The sequence below is a fragment of the Lissotriton vulgaris genome, chromosome 7 (genome assembly GCF_964263255.1).
Source record: "Lissotriton vulgaris chromosome 7, aLisVul1.2, whole genome shotgun sequence".
In the NCBI taxonomy this organism is placed as follows: domain Eukaryota; kingdom Metazoa; phylum Chordata; class Amphibia; order Caudata; family Salamandridae; genus Lissotriton; species Lissotriton vulgaris.
The window spans coordinates 135,534,866-135,550,117 of record NC_141695.1 but is presented as its reverse complement, the minus strand read 5'-3'; the positions used below and the strand labels follow the sequence as shown (position 1 = coordinate 135,550,117).

The 15,252-nt window shown below is 42.3% G+C and overlaps 1 protein-coding gene across 1 annotated transcript in view; it reads left to right on the top strand.

Moving 5' to 3' along the window:
- LOC147701008 (phospholipase A2 inhibitor and Ly6/PLAUR domain-containing protein-like) overlaps positions 1–13,432 on the top strand; it is a 97,750-nt gene extending 84,318 nt beyond the window's left edge. Inside the window, exons 4-5 of the mRNA XM_086929834.1 lie at positions 2,294–2,437; positions 12,098–13,432. Of these exons, the coding sequence (XP_086785960.1) occupies positions 2,294–2,437; positions 12,098–12,291 (338 nt within the window). The 3' untranslated portion in view covers positions 12,292–13,432. The remainder of the gene's footprint in view (positions 1–2,293; positions 2,438–12,097) is intronic.
- Positions 13,433–15,252: the final 1,820 nt, after the last annotated feature.

Here is a 15,252-nt window from a genome sequence, read left to right as displayed (position 1 = left end):
TAACTGAGAAGACCACCCATGTGCCCATTACCAATTGTACAAACACATATGCGGCTAGCAAGACTAGAAAATACTAGAGAAAAGTACAAGTTAAGAAAACCTACAACGATATTCGCTGGACAAAAGGGTTTTTCGTTCAGCTAACTCCCAAAAGGGTATTTCCTCCCGGTATATTTGGCCGGCCGGCTTGCCACATAGTCCTAGGTAGGTAGGTAGGCAATGAAGCAGCACAAGAGTCTACAGGACTTGACTACAGAGAGCATACAAACAAAAGTCAAGGTGGAAGGGCTGCTTGATGGATGCTGGTGGATGGAGAAGGATGGCTCCAACCCAACTATATATGTGGTGAATATGTGGAGAGAAGAAAGGTGGTGACAATCGTAGAGCGTGTTTTTATAGGACACTGGTTTGGGATCTTGTGGAGAAGAGAACAAATAAAGGCAATAAATGCAGCAGTGGTAAATTAGGTAAAGGTATAACTTCAAAAGTCAGCTCACACTTGATAGTTCTGCACACTCATGAGGAACTCGTGCCCTTACTTGTTGGCTGGTCCTCCTTTACGCGGTGATGACACTTACATCTGTGTTCTCCCAAGGGGACACTGAGACAGAACAACCAGAAAGTCATTCAGAGGCAGCATAAAGATACATAGTAGCATCACTCCAGCACAGGATGATTGTGGAGATAGCCTGTCATTAGCTTGCAGGCTTACGTGAATGCGGTGCCACATCACATCATGCCCATGCTTGTACATCAGCCATTTGGCAGCAGCCTGAAGATTCAGCTTTGTTTCCATAAATGTGGGGAGCTACCTTGTGTTACTCTGGATTTACTAAACAACACAGAGCTGTGCAAAGTGGCTTTTCCTGGCTTAGTAAATCTCACTTAAGCCCTTGCGTTGCCTTGCGCCACCTTGAGTAATGCAAGGGTAACACAAAGACTTAATAAATCTGGCCCCAGATATCTTGTCTCCTTTCACATTACTTCACTACAGAAAGCTTTTCTTTCTACATCTCTGGGCCTAATTACTCTCACACGTTAACCTCTGTTTAAACATGGGTTGCATTTGCGAGTGTGAAGGTATTTAACGGGGAACATCCTTTTCAACGCAACTTTTATGACGCATGCCTTTATATCGCAAGTTTTACAACGCATGCTGTTACAACGCATTGCGCTGGTGGGCGCTCTAGGATAGGGAATAGATTTAATTTACTATGCAACACCTTTCCTACTACTCACGGGGACTGGAGTTGGAATAGTAAATTAAACTATTCACTATCCAGCACCCCTCAACACTATGCGTTGTCAAAGCATGCGTTGTAAAACTTGCGATGTAAAGGCATGTGTAGTAAAAGCATGCGTTGTAATGTCATACAACCGTATTTAACACATCTGATAATAATCGACCCTCGTTAAATTTCAGCAGCTCAAGCTTGCCGAAGTTTACCAGTGGAAAACATAGGATAATTACCATATCATGTGGATTTTGGTGCATTAAACATTCAAGTACATGTTATTCCAGATAAACTCAAAATAGGAATTATTATTGCACCTGAAAAATAATGTACCCCGTGCTATTGTTATTTTTCAGGGCGATAAATAACGCCTTAGCTCATAGTCAGGGCGATTGGGCCTCATTACGAGTTGAGGTGTAATTTAACGCCCCTGGTTAGTCATGATTCCATGTGATGCCTTATTAATCGGGTGCGATTCATAACATCAATTATGAGTTGAGCTGGAATAACTTGCGGATTTTGGTGTTTAACGCACCCAAGTGTGCATGATATTGTGAATACCGTTTGGTTTCTGCAATTCCATTTCGGCAGTTGAAGCCTGCGGAAATGTAACAAATGTTGGTTATTATCAGATGCATTAAATTAAGCCAAACATATAATTGTGTTCCTTACATAAACAGGGGTTTTCAGACAAAGGGCACATTTAATGAACAGGGGTTTTCAGACAAAGGGCACATTTAATGAACCACTCATAATTAGGCCTTTGGTCGGAATCTATCCTACTGAGCACCGCACAATGTCGGCCTAACATCAGACTAACTTCACCACCAAATCTGCATTGCATACTCTTAACACCATTCTTAAACCTTGATTTGCCAGCTCTTAAACAGGTCACCAAAACTCAATGTCCCCCTTGGAACATGAAGACTTCTCCAAGTTGTTAGCGTCAGCCATCTTTGAATGAGGCGATCCTCCAGAACGTTCCATCATCGCCTTCTCAGTGGTACAATATCCAGAGTCCATGCCCTTTACGAATCAAGTGTGTCATTTTGTTTCAGTATCATCACCCGGCGCTACACAGAACGGTGTCATCTGCCGATCTTGCCTGACTGCATCTTCCGCTTCCTGCTATACGTCGGAAACCATGACGTGCGCTGGAGCGGAGACAAAGTGCATTCGTTATTCCGTCAAAACAACCTCTGGTGAGCCTCTCAGTTCTTTCACATTACTTTTACTCAAGTGCTAAATTTAATGTTGAAGCTCATTTTACATTTTTTTTTTGGGGGGGGGGGGGAGAAGTTAACTTTGAAGTAGTCGGTAATGGTGTTTCAGTATGAAAAGCAATGTGTTTATACTAACAAGTGAGGTGGCATTGTTGAGTTCAACGTTGGGGCCCCTTCCTCTTTGAGAAGGTTGAAAAAAATTTTTTTAAGACAAGTAAGTAGTTCCAAGAACCACTGCCTACCTCTAAAGAAAACAGTCAAAGATTCATTTTAAACTTATTAAACGCATTCAATTACCCTTTATAGAAAACGAGCTGCATTTAAAAGTAAAAATAAGAAAAAAATTGCTTTATTTCATTTCATAAGCTTTATTTCGATAAAAAATATCTTGAAAGCTATGCAATCCAGAATAAAAGATATACGAATGGACCATAGTACACTCATTTTAAAAAATATACAATATACAAAAAATCATTCAAATAGCATGATTCGATAAAAATGGTCAACATTAAATAATTAAAAAGAGTTGCCTGTGCAATTATGTAAAAATGCAGGAGAAAGTGCAAATTGTGGGGAACAAGGGTCACTTAAGGTTTTAAACTTCAAGAATTAACATTCAGATTTCTCGCTCTAATGCTCCATGCCCATTTAAGAAACTTTGCTAGTCCACAGGTATAAAGATCCCAGGTGTCAGATCTTAAGATACGCAATGCGGCTTGGTGGCTACGGGTGCCCAACTCTTTACAAATTGGTTTCAACCAGCACCCCCTTGGCACTTTGTAAGCAGGACAGGCGAACATAAAGTGTGTGATCGACTCAATGGTAGCCTCACAACATGGACAAGAAGCTGGAGTTAGATGAGGAGGCTTCCACTGAGCAGTCTGCTCTCTAATGAGGAGTGTGCCTATCCTAAACTCAAAATACAGGGCTCTGTCGTGTGATTTTTGTATGATCGCAAGGTAGGACTCAAGAAGGATGGAATGCTATGCTGCATAAACTCTTCTGTGAGCCTACCTGCTTTAGGATTAAGCAGATTGGGCCGGATTCACAGAACTAACTTAAGACAAAAACCTAAACTTACTACTTTTGGTATTCACAGATGTTAGGATGTTTTCTTAAGTTTGTCTTAAGACAGACTTAAGACAAACTCCTAACTTCTGTGAATACCAAAAGTAGTAAGTTTAGGATTTGTCTTAAATTAGTTCTGTGAATCAGGCCCATCGTTTTTGGTAATCCACTGCCTGTACACCCTCTTAACTTCTGCCTTGGGTGGAGAGGTTCTGTTTTGCCACGCTTCTTTAAGATCGAAATCATATAAAAGTTTTTTTATGCATTTAAGCCAATGGACCTTATGCCACCCATCCATGTCCATTACCTCCCTTAGCCCTGCTGCATATTTTGATAACTCTAGTGTCCACCACAGGTGTGCCCACAGCAAAAGTGGGCAAAGACTTGCTGTGTCTCTGAACGAGTGGCAGCCTAGATCGTATAATAGGGGCTTGGTGGGTGTCCTCTGAGGGAGCATCATTAAATCTTTTAGGAATTTGTTTTCCAATCTAGAAATTTGGTCTATATTGGAAAAACCCCACAGTTCGGCACTGTAAAGTGCCAAACTTACTGCTTTGGCCTTGTAGATTGTGAGGGCGGGGGTAATTGGTGTGCTCGATGAAGAGCGATGTTCTTTTAATATTGACCCCACCACCCTTTTGTGGTTCAAAAGCATTTTCTGCGGGTGTTGTGCCCAGTTCATGGAAACGGAACTACGAATGCCTAAGTAGTCGAAGGTATTGACCCTCTCTAGTGGGACACAATTTAGCGATGGAGGGTTCCTAAATGAAAAGATTGTTTTTTTTAAAAGCAATCACAGATATGGTGGTCTACTGACCCCAGCAAGCCACCATCCCTGTAATGGGAGTGGATCATAGTGGGTTGCAAATTGCGACCTACGTCATTATTATGCATGAGGTAGGTCTATTTGCAACCCATTAGAAACCTCTAATGAAACTCATACATCAGGAATGGCGATTTCCTAATTGCGATTCGCAGGAAATCACAATTAGTAAATCACTATTCCTATTCTTCATCTGGCCCAAAAATGCAAACATATGCAGGAGTAAATCTCTTTCCAGATTGGGAAGCTGGAGAACAGCCCTACAGTTGGTCAGAGTGAAAATGAAAGGGAAAGAGTATATTCATGGTTGAGATTAGCACTCATTACAATGCATGCGTTTTCTACGCATGCCATTACAATGCAAGTCATTACAACAACACATTGTTACATCACATGCCATTACAACGCAAGTCGTTACAACAACTGGCTGTAGGGAGGGCACTGGAGTTTAGAATAGAATAATTTACTATCCCAACTCCAGTGTGTGCAACAGTAGGGAAGGTGTTGGATTAAAAATCCAACAAATCCAACACCTTACGGCCCCTACAGCAAGTCGTTGTAACGGCTTGCGTTGTAATGGCGTGCTATGTAACAATGTGTTGATGTAATGATTTGCATTGTAATCGCATGAGCTGTATCGCATGCATTGTAAGCAATGTTTCCTCCTCTGGAAACCTTCAGCTATTGTGTGATGTGGCCCCCTTTCTAGGAACTATTGTGGATTCCTAAAAGTCATAAGCCTGAACTCATAAAAGGTGGTAGAATTTCATGTTTAGACCCTCACTACGAGGGTCTTCCTGTGGTAACTGGAGTTAAAGCAGCTGAAATCTCTGGAAAAACAGTGGCACAGGAGAGCTCATTCCAGGCATTTCAGCAATTTTCCCGTAATTGGACCTGCTAACGGACTTGCTACCCGTCCCATTCCTACGGGAGTAAGAGTCCATTGTCCAGACTGCCAAGTGGCATTGGCGCTGTCAACGTCATCCCACGCGACAGGAGGTGCTTAAACAATGGCCCGGGCTCCCGCAGCGCAGGACATTCGCAGGAGTGCCCGGGCCGTAGCCCGGGCCAAGGGCGGGCATGTCTGCGCCTGCCCACAATCGAATGAGGCCAGGTTTATCCTTTTGGTCTGTGAACATCTTGTTTTGGGAGACCTCCCCAATATCGAGTACGAGGTAAGGGAGGTCCTGGACTTCTGCAACTTTTATTCCGGCCAGCCCTCTATCGGACAATTTGTAAAAGTGTCTATCTAATACCGGATTGTATGTGACTATAGCCCACAGCACACACCTGATCCATATACACACATAGATGTTTTGAGGTCCAACGAACTGTTACAAAAGAAAAAAAAATCATATTTTGGGTAGTAAACAATCAATCTGCCAGTTTAATGTGCCTATCTATGCGCGTGGACAAGAGCTATTAAGTGGCTGTCCTCGTCACTTTATTATTATTATTATTATTATTATTATTATTGGACATTTATTAAGCGCCTGGTTACGCCACTGGCGTGTCCCCGCGCTATGACAAGTGGAGTGACTGTCCCCCCTCCTCCCAACCAAGCTATCTACTGAAACAGATGCGTTTTAAGTTTTTTTCTAAACTGGATTTCGGAAGGTTCAAGCCGAAGTTCCAGTGGAAGATTATTCCAGCACTTGGGAGCAAGGTATCTGAAGGATCTGCCTCCCATACGAGCTTTAGATATTCTTGGAACTTTTAACAGCCCGGTCTGCGAGGACCGGAGACTGCGTGTAGGCTCGTAATAGGCTACTAGGCTCTGGAGCGGAAGAGGTGCTTTGCCGTTCAGAATACGATGGCAGGTGGCAAGGGCCTTAAACTTCACTCTCCTCTCGATGGGGAGCCAATGGAGCGCCCGCAAGGCTGGCTTGGCGGATGACCTCCTAGGGAGTCTGAGGACCAGCCGCGCTGCCGCGTTTTGAAGAACCTGCAGGCGGCCGATGACCCTGCCTGTGGCCCCCAGATAGAGCAGGTTCCCATAATCGAGTCGGGAGGTGACCAAGGCATGCACCAGCGTCTGACGAGCAGAGATGGGAAGCAGATCTAATACTTTCCTAAGGGCTCTCAGAACACTGAAGCACACCCCCGCCACCCGACCGACATGTGGGCCAAAGGTGAGGTCCTTATCAAGCCACACGCCCAGGTTCCTGGCCTCACGGCAGGGAGCAGGGACTTCCCCCAGACAGGGTGGCCACCACGCCGACGACCACGCCGACGGTGCACCCCCCACCACGAGCACCTCGGTCTTGCTCCCGTTCAACTTTAAACAGTTGGCAGACATCCAGGCAGCAAGGTCTTTCATGCACTTACTTATATTGCATTATTCTGGCGAAAGCTCTTGGTGGAAAAAAATGGGGATGAGAAAGGCTACTATTGTTTCATCCCAACATGCAAAAAATGCAGTCACAAAAATGCATCACACACTGATAAGCTATCTCACAGGGGTCAGGGGGGCTATTGAGAAACAGATATCTACGGTCGAAGAGTCACTGAATTCAGGTACACTAGGTGCAAACGATATGATGAATGATGAGAAACCTACAATGGCCGGTTCCTCTACTGCGCTCCCACAAGTCATCGCCCCTCAGAACGGTTTCATTGCAAATATGTCAGATCATATCACACTGAGCAACCAAGAATCCTCCCTCACAGCCTCCATATAAGTGTCATAAAACACTGGTAGCCGCAAGCAAGAATAGTAAGACTGTAGAGAAATTTGGAAAAATAGCATGGTATGTAGAGCTACACCCCTTACTTCACGTAAAAAAAACATCTAAGGCCAATAAAAAATGTTTCCTGTCGAGAGCAGGGAACAGGACTAAGTCTAAATCTCAGGTTAATGAAGTGGGTAATCTAACTTCACTAGTGGAAGAATTAGATTCCCTCATAAGAACCTCATAATCATCATTGGAGGAAAGAGTCGCCCAGATAGAAGCAAGTTTGGCTAACCTTACAGTTAAGCAGGGGGCAGCCAGCAGTACTGCTCATCACTGCAGCCCCGAATGTCTGGAGGAACCATGTCATAATCAGAGATTTAAATAAATTCATTAACGCCGTACTGTAGCACAGATTGAGCAAGCTACAGAGCTTTGCATTGCTAATCGGAAAGCCAAGTCAAATAGGGATAACACGGCCCCCGACCTATGAGCTAGTAAACCCAGGCAGACATTGCACAATTATAATCCCATGCATCTATTTACTAACCCAGAGAAAGCTGACCAAATCAGTCTGGATCTACCTCCAGCGGTCACACCGTACACAGTTATCCTAGCAAACGTACCTAGTTTGAGGGCACATAAAACAGTAGTGTGGGATACATTAAGAAATTAATTCCTGCACTGGCTGAGCACAAAGATAGGGCTCACAGAACAAGTCTTTATGGAATTTAAGATGGCCCGTAGAGTACATTGGCTCGGCAGAGACTGCATAACCCTCCCGGGGTCTGCGTGGTAAAACTATAAGACTCCCCAATTAGTGGAGAATATCTTATAGAGGGCAGGCAATAATACAATAACAACAACTGGTATTAATATACTCCCTCATGGCTTCTTTTACCTACCCCCACGTAAACAGGGGTGGGGAAATAAAACAAGAGACATCCATGATAGATCCTGGGAAATCGCTTTGAACTGCTTTCTTCCCTGGAGGAAATAGATTGACTGTACAGAATCACTACAACTGATTCGAACAGATTGCCCACCCATTTCATAGTAGCCCCGGATAAACACAGCCATAGTTTTATGGAGTCCCTCCCAGAATCACAGGATTTAGGCAAGGAACTTTAGGAGTCCAATGTAAGTAATACCTACAGCAGCATGGATCCCTCCATTTCTGGGAGGGATGTAGGATTAAACCAGATAATGACCAGAGAAACAAGCCTACTGTCCCCAGAAGTATATTGCAAGTCAGGGTAAACAGCTCTAATAATAACAAGGATTGTGTCTCTTTCCGATTTTGGGATGTTGCCGGTCTACAATACAGACTGGCAAATCCTCTATGGCTCAATTTTGATGAGAGTTTTAACATACTTTGCCTCCAGGAAACTTGGTCTGTGGATCCAACACACATAAAACCTTCCACACACCTGCAATCCTGTCAAGTCATGGAAGGCCCAAAGGGGGTCTTAGCATCTATATCTCAAACATGTTGAACTTGCGAGAGATACTATTCACTAAATCAGAAATGTATTATCAAATTGAGATCTTAAAGCTGGATAATCGGAACAGTTTTGTGTTGATCAATTTTCATAATAACGCTCCAAAAGAAAAAGTGGCGGACATCTTGAAACAACTCATGAACAATGTATATAAGATACACAATGAATGGGCTGATGATGTTTTTATTGTCTGGGGAGGAGACTTTAATGTGCCTTTATGTCCAGCAGATAGTGGCATTACTTTAATAGAAAATGATCATCGTAGCCTATCTCACTTTCCCCATTCTCTATACGGGGACTTTTTAAACAGAATGATATTTGCATTGGATTTGGATTTTTGCCAACCTACTATGTTTCCCACCAATCCCTATTACTCAGACCTTCAATGGGAGAGGTCTGAGTTCTACCATAGATCTGATAATTGCTCCCAACAGGTATTCAAACCGAATTTAGGTCTACAAAACGCACAAGAATGCCACAAGTGACCACTTTCCCCTGTGTGTGACCATATCTATAATTACCAAGTTGTGATTTTCTCAGAGAAAAAGGATACATGCAGTCCAGGATATAGTTTTGGCCAAACTCAATGGCTACTCCTTGAGATGGAAGAACATAGAGCTGATCGATTTCACTAAGAAAATTGTAAAGAGCAGTTATTAATTTTTTGAAACTTGCTTAGACGAATCTACAACACACGATGGAATCATGGAGTCCTATGTCCAGATAACAGAGATAATAAAGAATTACTCTAAGGGCTGAGGTCAAAAGCCAAGGCAGGAATCTAGGGTGGCTGGACCACAAATGCATAAAAGCATATTCAAACCTAAAAAAACGCCCTACATAAAAGCAATAGGGACACTAATGAAATTAGAACGTGCAGGAGGGACTATAATTATGCTCTGGAACTACGTAAAACTGAAATAAAAGACAAAGACTGGGCTGACCTACAAGAGGCTAGTAAAAATAAGGAAAGCACAGCCTTCTGGCGGGTGGTGAAAGCTCCATTCTTTGAAAGTAATGCCATTCCAAGCATAGAAATCGCTATTGAGGAAGGATGGAACATTTTTCAGATATGTATAGACAGACAGAGGACATGGACAGAAAAGATTCCAGTGCTGATACACAAGTTTCTTATGCCAACATTAAACTACCCTATAGTTTTAACTTTCACTCTGGAGGAGGTACTAACCCAATCAATGCTAGTAAATTAGGCAAGACTCCAGGCTCGGATTGGGTACCCTAAGATCTTTTTAAGTTTAACACCGACCTATGGGGGCCACTTTTAACGCAAGTGCTAGCAGTTTGTTGTGCAACTGGCTTCATTAAAACATGGTCTGAATGTATAGTGGTACCTATTTTTAAAAAATTCAGCTTGCTATCGGCCTATTTTGTTGCTTGACTCTCTTGCTAAGGTGGCAGGGCGCATAGTACTTAATCGATTGCAAGAGTGAGTGGAGGACAATGACATTCTATCCGATCTGCAATTTGGATTTAGGAAAGGATTGGGCACATTAGAGCAAGTCCTAACTCTCAGTATTTTGATGGGCAAATATACGAGATCAAGAAAGGGCCAATTATACCTGGTTTTTGTAGACCTCACGGCCGCCTTCAAATGTGTCATCCACAAGGAAGTATGGAACACACTAGCTAGCATGGGGGTGGAGGCACCACTTATTCAATTTCTGAGGCAGTTGTACAGCAATGAGACTACTAGAGTCTGGTACAGGTCTAACGGTGAGTGTACGGTGCCCTTCAGTGTGGGGAGGGGTTTAGGCAGGGCTGCATTTTGGCTCCTTTTCTATTTACATTATATACTGATAGATTAGAGCAGACAATGCTTAGGAAGTGTCGTGATTTACCACAGATAGCCAGTCGCCCCCTGCCTGCCCTTCTCTACGCTGACGATGCTGTGATAATGGCCCGCACTGGGCCTTCAATGGGACCTTGACTCCCAAATTGATTATATGAAAAATCTGGGCCTGAGAGTGAATACTACCAAAACTTTTGTAATGAGCTGTGGGAAAGTCAACGTAAAGGGAGCTAAGACCAATACATGTCCCTATTTAGGAATTCTCTTTGATTCAAATGGATCGTGGAGCCAAGCCATTAAGATTAGAAACCTGCATCGTATGCGAGCAACATCAGCCTTGGTAAACTTCTCCAAGAAATTAGGGAAAAAATCCCCGACCGAATTGCTCCACATTGATAGCGCGAAATGCATTAGCACTGCCATATATGGCGCTGGACTATGGGATTACTTTCAAAAGACAGAAAATGCCTTTCTAAGATTACTGTTAGCAGTTTCATGCAGCACTTCAACCTATATCTGTCAATCAGAAATGGCAGTTTCGTATATAACAGATATAATTAAAGAACAACTGGTCATCCTTTGGCATCGCTTTTGGGCCGCAACTAACATGGTATTTAATCGTAAAATCTTAAGAGACAGCCTTAAATAATATTACGCACTTGAAATATGTTGGCTGAAATATATTAAAGACTTCACAAATGATATGGCAACTGGGCTATTTTGATGACCCACCCTCTATGGGTCCCATCTATAAAAAAGCTTTTAAAAAGCCTTGTTTGGCCCATATGGAGACAATCAGATTTGCTGGGGAAGCCTCACGCCCAACGGTACTTTTAAAACCAAATGCTGCTAAGTACCCATGGCATTCAGTCTTATCGAACTAATACATCAAATGTACAATAGATTAGGTTTGACCCGCTTCAGACTGGGCACTTTCCATCGTTTGGTAAGTTTTCCATCAACAAACAATTGGTCTAAAACATTGTGCTCTTGCCGTGCAATGAGGTCTCCTAGCAAACTACAATGCATGTCATATTATTTTGCTAACTTTACATTGCAACTAGAAAAAGATGGATCATAGCCATTTTAAAACTATGGGGCCTGAAGCAATGCTGCCCAGATTTTATTGCACTGTAGATTTTAGACAATGAATGTTTTTTAAGAGACATAGCTTCATTTTTTTAAAGTACAATCAAGTGCAGGAAAACAATTTTAGCGAGATAATGCAAAATATGACGTAGCACTATTTGTTTTTATGCAGTCATGATTGTCCATTGAACTAATTTTAACACTGTGTCAAAATGTTCTATTTACACCTGCAACACTATGTATGCTGTTATGCTTTTTTTGTACTACTAAAATCGAATAAAGCTTGATTTGAATTTGAACAATGCCACAGAAGGAGATATATTCAGGGGAAGGAGATGCAGTGAAGCAACATCCTCAGTTATGCCCGTCTTTATGGACCATCAGGGTCCAGAAAAGAATGCCTTATTTGTTCTCTCTCTTAGGATCCTGTACCAGGTGGTAACAGTAACTCCAGAGGCCAAAATTACCAGTCCAAATACCCGGACTCTCATAATGTTGTTCTCTTGTGCAATGCTAATGTTTATGCAGAAGATTCACAAAGGTAAACTTGCAGAGAAAAACTCTTTATACATTATCCACCTTGTCTGGGTTCCTTGTGTTTTCTTGCTCTTCCTTCTTGTGCTCCTTCAAATCCCACCTTCTCAATGTTCTGACTTTCTTTCTCTCTCTCTGCAGGTTCTCAGACCACCAATGTTGCTCTACGTGGCTGTGCAACTCAAAGTTTCTGTGATATGGGAAGCACCTCAGCATCATACCAAGGGTCAACAGTAACCACTGAGCTGGTCTGCACGGACAACAGCATTCGCCTTCAGCCAGGAATCCTTCTGTCAACTATCATTGGGATCTTTCTAATCAAAGTCTTTGTTTGATCACTCCTGCAGCTGGCAGATAGCAATCTCTGGCCCTTGTTGCAACAGCAAGTGTGACACAGATATGCTCACAGGCCCTGCACTATAGTGAGTGCTCACAATTTTTTGAGGAATATTATGTAGCAATTTTATATTATTTTTAAAGTTTTTTCGCGGGTCTCTCCTCTCCCTTCCACACGTCAGCGTGGGGCTGGACTTATGCAAAATGCAGCATAGACTCAGAGCAACTCTAAAAATTACCAGGCCTTCTGGGACAATCATCAGTGACAACACTTCCTTAAATGCCGACCCACATGTCACCAGTAGCCCATTAGGTCCAGGGGGCTCCATTTGCCTGAAGCCCACGTAACAGGGTCAATACTTGGAACTTCTACAACTTGGAATTTCTAAGTCAAAATTTGGATCTAGACTAAAGTCATTAAGATGATCTGTGGAATTCAAATCCAGATACTCACCATTCCCCACATGGTTGTTGATATATTATTTACCTCACATACAACCAACTTATCTGGTTGATTTCCCATCTGAACCAGTAAGCCATACAGATTGGCTATAATGTTACCCAACTGGATTCTGATATATTTACAGAAAAAGCCCTACAGCCTCTTCTTTCGACCTTGTTAACAACTACTGAAAATGTCTTTGTATTTTTTTGGTTTGAGGCGGAGAATACACTATTCCATAGCCCAGTTTGATGTTTAAGTTTGGCTTTCCATACTTCTTGTTTGTAGGTCTTCATAAGTTCCTTGAGATTTTCTTTATACACTGAATAGGTCTGGCAAAATCTACAGGCATATGCCTCATGTACAGCTCTGTTAAGTAATTTCTTTAACTTTACTAGTTTGGAGGGAGCCATAATTTTGGAATGTTCAGATGGGTATTGATTTTCCTAGTCTTTCAAGTTGCAAATTTCCCCACAAGGGACGTTGTAACAAAATTCCATTTATTAATCATTTTTGTATCACCCTGAACACCCTAATCACATTCCTTAATTGATACCGCAGCTGTTTGCATAATTTCCTCTTCTTTGGTTAAAAAATGCAATACCAGCCTTTTCAGGTTATAGGCAGAATATGCCATGTTGGGAAGATCATTAGATTCAGAATGACACTTCATAGAGAAATAAAATTTTACAACCTGGTTTTTGTGATCACTTTCTGGCCAGCTGATTACCTTATATTCAGACATACTTGGTCTCAAATTGTCTGAAATGAATGTATAATCAAATATTGAACCTTGCTTAGAGTTCTTAAACGTGGGAGTAAATCCAGGTTTTTCTTTTAACTGGCTGACTCCAGCCTCAGACATAATGTTACAGCATTCTTTTGCCAGACCTTCAGACTTACAGTTAAATTCTAAGAACCAAATTGATTGCAAATTAAAATCACCTAATACTATTAAGCCAGCATCTGGGCATTGGATTATTAATGTGCTCAGTACATCCCGCAGAATATACAACTGTGCAGACTTGTTTTTATTGGCACTCAGGTACACATTAAGAATAACTAAACTTAAATCAGTGGTATTTACCACAAGACATTGGAGCCAACCCAGATTAAAGTCTACCACATCCACAACTAGGTTTAGGTCGGCCTCAATATAACACGCCAATTCACATTTAGCACGGTCAAATTAAATTTATTAGTTTTCAGTTCCAGAATACAATATTCACTAAATCCAGAAAAAAGGAGTCATTTGTTCGCACAATGTTTCTTGGAATAATATTAATGCAAATGAATTTTAAAATAATATCGTAACTGGGTCGGACAATAAATGATACAATCCGTGGACATTCCAGGAGCATAAACGTATTTCAGTTACATTAACATCCATAGCTCTGGTTATTCAATTACTATCTCCACGGGGCACCTTTGCCAATGATCTGCCAAGATCATTGGCAAAAGTTGCCAAGACCAATCCTCCATTTGCACATTGTTTTTGGGTGGCCACTCGCATAGCCGATCCCCTGATTGAGGATTGGTGATCAACAGACCAGAACTGCAAGATTGATTATTTGATGGACCCGCTGCTCCTCTAAGTACAGGATTTGGTTTGTTACTTTCAACTGTTTTGCAACCTTTATCCACCTTCAGGGCCAATACCCTCAGGATCGGAGGATATTGTACTTGGGCCCAGATCTCAAACTTAATTCCACATTCCATAAAGTGCAAACTTTATCTTAAAATTATAGTAACAATATCATTTGAGGACCAAATTGTAATAGTGGACTCTCAAAGAGCGTTGGCTGTATCTGTTTATATTGAACTGACACCAAATCAGTGGATTTAATGAACGCTAAGTAAGGGATAGTTGAGATGATTTTCAATATTAAACCCCGGTGGAGGGTATCATAGGATCCCTGAGATTCATACAAGGGGTGCATTACTAGTTTGGTGTCCCATTTGTACAACTATAATCCTGTCTGCCACACATGGAGTTTAATATTCCTGAGTTACTTTCTTTTGGTGAAGCAGCCAAAGTTGCAGAGAAAACAGTCAACAGGAAATTGACACGATTCATTGAAGAGAACGCTATCCTCGACCCGTCTCAATCCGGATTCCGAAGCAACCACAGAACAGAGACAATCCTACTTGCCGCCACAGACGACATACGCATCCTCCTAGACCAAGGCCACTCCGCAACCCTCATCCTACTTGACCTATCAGCAGCCTTCGACACCGTCTCCCACCGCACACTAGTCGCCAGACTACACGACGCAGACATACAAGGAACAGCCCTGGGCTGGATCCAACTATTCCACACCGGACGGAGCCACAGGCATCAACAAGTCCCTACTCCACAAACCTAAGGCAATATAAAACACCGCCACCAGACTCGTCCTTGGCATCCCCCTAGACAAACACATCAGTCAACACCTACAAAGTATCCAATGGCTCCCTGTGGAAAAAAGAGTCACTTTCAAAATCCTCACTCATGCCTACAAATGCCCACACAACAACT